This window comes from Homarus americanus, unplaced genomic scaffold (assembly GCF_018991925.1).
Source record: "Homarus americanus isolate GMGI-L3 unplaced genomic scaffold, GMGI_Hamer_2.0 scaffold32583, whole genome shotgun sequence".
Classification (NCBI taxonomy): Eukaryota; Metazoa; Arthropoda; class Malacostraca; order Decapoda; family Nephropidae; genus Homarus; species Homarus americanus.
In genome coordinates, this window is record NW_024713129.1 from 28,919,034 (window position 1) to 28,923,629 (window position 4,596).

Consider the following 4,596-nt stretch of genomic DNA (forward strand, 5'->3'; position numbering starts at 1 on the left):
TTACGTGTATCTATACAATGGTGCTTAAAAATACCTTCAAAGAAGTTTCCATTGCATCTCCTAAAAATTAGTCCCCTCAACATTTTTCACCTGATGAAAAAATAACCTAACCTACCGAACCTAACCTACCCTAACCTAACCTAACCTAACTTAACCTAACTTAACCTAAGCCCCACAGACATCGTTAGGGTGTTAAATCATCAGTTGAAATAAGCTGGGAGGCTAATTTTCAGGTGATCCAAAACCTGTAATATATATTCACCAAAATTGCTTAATTTCATGAATATCAAGACATTTGTTCTGTGTTTATACCGAGATGTGTTCTCTTGTCATGGAGGCAATATTGGTTCAGGGCATAACATGGGTTCAGGCGGCAACATTGGTTCAGGGCATAACATGGGTTCAGGCGGCAACATTGGTCCAGGGCATAACATGGGTTCAGGCGGCAACATTGGTTCAGGGCATAACATGGGTTCAGGCGGCAACATTGGTCCAGGGCATAACATGGGTTCAGGCGGCAACATTGGTCCAGGGCATAACATGGGTTCAGGCGGCAACATTGGTCCAGGGCATAACATGGGTTCAGGCGGCAACATTGGTTCGGGGCATAACATGGGTTCAGGCGACAACATTGGTCCAGGGCATAACGTGGGTTCAGGCGGCAACATTGGTCCAGGGCATAACGTGGGTTCAGGAGGCAACATGGGCTTGCAGCTGTTGCCTCCGTCAGCCATCATTAAAGGACATTAGTCCAGTAATCACATACTTCATAATTGAAGTATTATTTCCCAGACACAAATATCCTAATCCTTCGGTTTATTTTGTCCTTGTTTTCATGTATACCGTGTGGGGGGGGGCGGGGGGGGTAGGTTAAGATGCCGTGTTGTTGGTGACCTATGGTGTAATAGTCAGCGTGCTCGTTTAGCAAGCGAGTGGACTTGGATTCGATCCTCGGGCAGGGTGATATGGGCAAGTTTCTTTACGCCATTTGCCTCTGTCTACCCAGCAGTAATTGTGAACCTGGGTGTTAATCTATTTGCGGATCGTATTTCGGGGTCATGGTTTGCCAGTGCAGTTGGCGAGTTGTCCGGTCTTCTCGGACTATTCCTTGACACTGGGTCGTGTAACTCGTTAACTCGGGGTGTGGTTGTTTTGTTGACAACAGCCTCTACACCTTAAAGAAATTAACTAGCAGCAATACCTCTCACGTGTTGTCACTCTACCCCCCCCCCCAAAAAAAATGGTCCAGATGTATTTAGTTAATTACCCAGCTTTTTTGTGTGTCGTTTAAAGAGTAATATTTAGAGGAGCAGTTGCTATAGTCGTTAAGTTTCATCGCATAATTGATTTTAAACTTTGTATTTTCCGAATATTTTTAAACAGGCAAAGAAAAACCGAACTTATCATACCGAACTTAACCTTAACCTAAGTTATCATACCTCACCAAACCTAACTTATCATGGTTAACTTAACCTAACTTAACCTAACATAATACCTAACTTAACCCAGCTAATAATACCTAACCAAACCTATCGTACCTAACTTAACCCAACTTATCATACCTCACGTAACATAACTTAAACTATCTCATCATACCTAACTTAACCTCTCATACATAACCTAACTTAAGCGAATCTTTAAAAATCGTTAAAAAGAGTCATTCATTTTAGGTTAACTTTGTTTGGTTAGGTTAGATTATGTTAAGATATATAAAGGTTGTGTCAGGTACGATAAGATAGGTTAGCTTATGTTACATTAGGTTATGTTACATTAGGTTAGGTTACATTAGGTTAGGTTAGCTTAGGTTAGGTTAGCTTAGGTATGATAAGATAGGTTATGTTACATTAGGTTAGGTTAGCTTAGGTATGATGAAATAGGTTATGTTATGTTAGACTAGGTTAGGTTAGATTAGGTTATGTTACATTAAGTTAGGTTAGCTTAGGTATGATAAGATAGGGAAAATGAACCACAATGCTTACCTTAATTAACTTTGCCGTCTACTTGGCCTCGTCACCTTATATACATGACTCACGTAAATTATGTTTCGGCGGTGAACTTAATATATTATCGTTTATACAATACGTCTTCGTCATGGTAATTAAGAAAGTAGTGAAGTGAAAAGTAACTGAAGTGATATGATTTTTAAACGATAAATAGGGTGAAGATTAGCAACCACAGATCCTAACCTAACCTAACCTACCCTATTCTAACCTAACCTATTCTAACCTAACCTAATCTATTCTAACCTAACCTAACCTAACCTATTCTAACCCCCAGATAGAGTTAGTGTTTAATCATCAGGTCAAATAAATTAGGGTGTTTAATCCTCAGGTGACCCTCAGTGTGTGTATAGATAATTTCTTTGTCTTCTTTCGTTTCTATATCTCTTTATCTTATATTTTGTCATTAATGTAGGTACCTTTTTAGGTGCTAAGTCAAGATACCTCAGTGCCTCAATTAAGGTAATGCAATAATAGATTAGGTGTGTAGCCGAGCGTGACTCAACCAGCTTATTCTGTTAAGACCCTTGAGTGTGATTTACGACTTGGCGCTGGGGGCCAAAATTTACAGCTGCGAACATCAATCTGCCACCTAACCTAACCTAACCTAACCTGATCTGACCTGACCTGACCTAACTTAACCAGACCTGACCTGAACTGACCCAACGTAACATAACGTACTGTAACGTAACCAAACGTAACATAGCGTATTGTAGCATAACTTAACGTTAACTTAACTGAACCTAACCTAACGTAATCTAACCTAACGCTAATCTAAACTATTATTGCCTAACCTAAACTAACTAATCTAATCTAACCTAACTAACTTAACCTACCCTAACTAACTTAACCTAACCTAGTAGGCAGCCATACATAACTAACCTAAGCTAACCTAACCTAATTAAACTAATCTAACGTGAAGCTTAACTAAGTTAAAGTAACCTTGCTTAACCTAACCTAAACTAACCCCCCAACAGGTAGGGTTAAGGTGGTTAATCTTCCAAATAGGGGGTGTCTAATCTTCATGTGTTCGTCTAAATTAAACCTCACACGTTGCAAATTCCTGACATAATTATTGTCAGGTTATATCACAGCGAGAGGTGAAGGTTGCCAGGCACTGAGCTCAGGCCTTGAGGATAAATCTGTTATTAATTGACTAAGTGGGAGGTTATAGAGTGGCTCTGGAGACTATATGTAGAGTGGCTCTAGAGACTATAATAGAGTGGCCCTGAAGACAATATATAGAGTGACTGGAGACTACAGTATATATAGAGTGGCTCTGGAGACTATGTATAGAGTGGCCCTGAAGACAATATATAGAGTGACTCTGGAGACTATGTATGCAGTGACTCTGAAGACTATATATAAAGCGACTCTGGAGACTATGTATATAGTGACATTGGAGACTATATATAGAGTGACTGGTGACTATATATAGAGTGACTGGAGACTAGCATGGAGAAGAACGTGCCTCTGTGTGCTCGTGTTAGTGACCATAGAAAATAGCCACCGTGGGCCGTTGTGTGGTGGGGGAAGAGAGACCGTGTGTGGGGAGAGAAGACACCCCCCCCCACCCCCCCGCCGGCAACTCTGTTAAGTCAGCTGGAGCAGTTACGGAGAGAGATGGACGTTTTAAAGGGGGAGACCGAAGCCCTCAAGACTGAACTCCTTCAGAAGGGTGTCCTGCCTAGCAGGACACCTACGAAGGAGGGTCAGGAGGAGCAGGAGTGGAGAGTGGTTGTCTCCAAGGGGACAAAGGTCAGACTCCGGAAAACTGACCAGGGTGTGGAGTGCAGTAACCCCTACTAAGTGTTGGAGGAAGCTGGCGAGGAAGAGAAGAGGCAGGACAGTGTGATCAAACCCTGCCCAGTGGTAAGGTCGTGGTAGTTGGGATAGGAAACGTAGGACTAGGGTGTGTTCTCCTGGGGCTGGGATAAGGCATGTAGCTGAGAGGATGGAAAGGGTTTTGTCAGGGGAGGGTACCAAGCCAGTTGTGTGTCTTGTGTAGGAGGAAACGAGATAGGAAAGGTTAGGAGTGAGGAACATTCAAGAGGTATAGGGAGGCGCTGGGGAAGGTTAGAGATAGGGGAAGGATCCCGATAGTATGTGGTGTCTTGCCTAGAAGAGGAGTTGGTGGTGAATGGCTGTCCAGGGCAATTGCTATAAAATGCCGACTGGAAAAACAATGTGCAAGCAATGGTTGGGCGTTCATTAATAACTGGCGACGATTCTATAGCAACGACTACCTGTACAGTCGTGACGGAGTACACTTGTCTCGCACGGGGGTAAAGACGTTGTCTGCATCCTTGGAGCATGAAATTGTCACTCCAAATGGGGGGTTTCGCCAGTAGAGAGAGGTCAGGGTAAGTGGGAGTAAAAAAACAAGCAGGTCCTGGGGAGTAAAATTGGTTACTCAGGACAAGGGGTAAAACAGGACCAGGGAAGGGTAGGTTTAAATGTATACTATACAAACAGTAGGAGCGTTAGAAATAAAATAGACTGCTGAAAGCGGTTGTATGTACCGAGAATGTAGACGTCATAGCAATCACCGAAACTTGGATGAATCTGGCGAGCAAGAACTTTTTATCAGAGTATC

General features: G+C 42.5%; 1 protein-coding gene across 1 annotated transcript; it reads left to right on the plus strand.

Moving 5' to 3' along the window:
- The first annotated feature begins 360 nt into the window (after nucleotides 1-360).
- On the plus strand, nucleotides 361-750 carry LOC121870626 (abscisic acid and environmental stress-inducible protein-like). The gene has a single exon (XM_042372487.1). The coding sequence runs from the start codon at nucleotides 361-363 to the stop codon at nucleotides 748-750; it is 390 nt and encodes a 129-aa protein (XP_042228421.1).
- The last annotated feature ends 3,846 nt before the right edge of the window (nucleotides 751-4,596 follow it).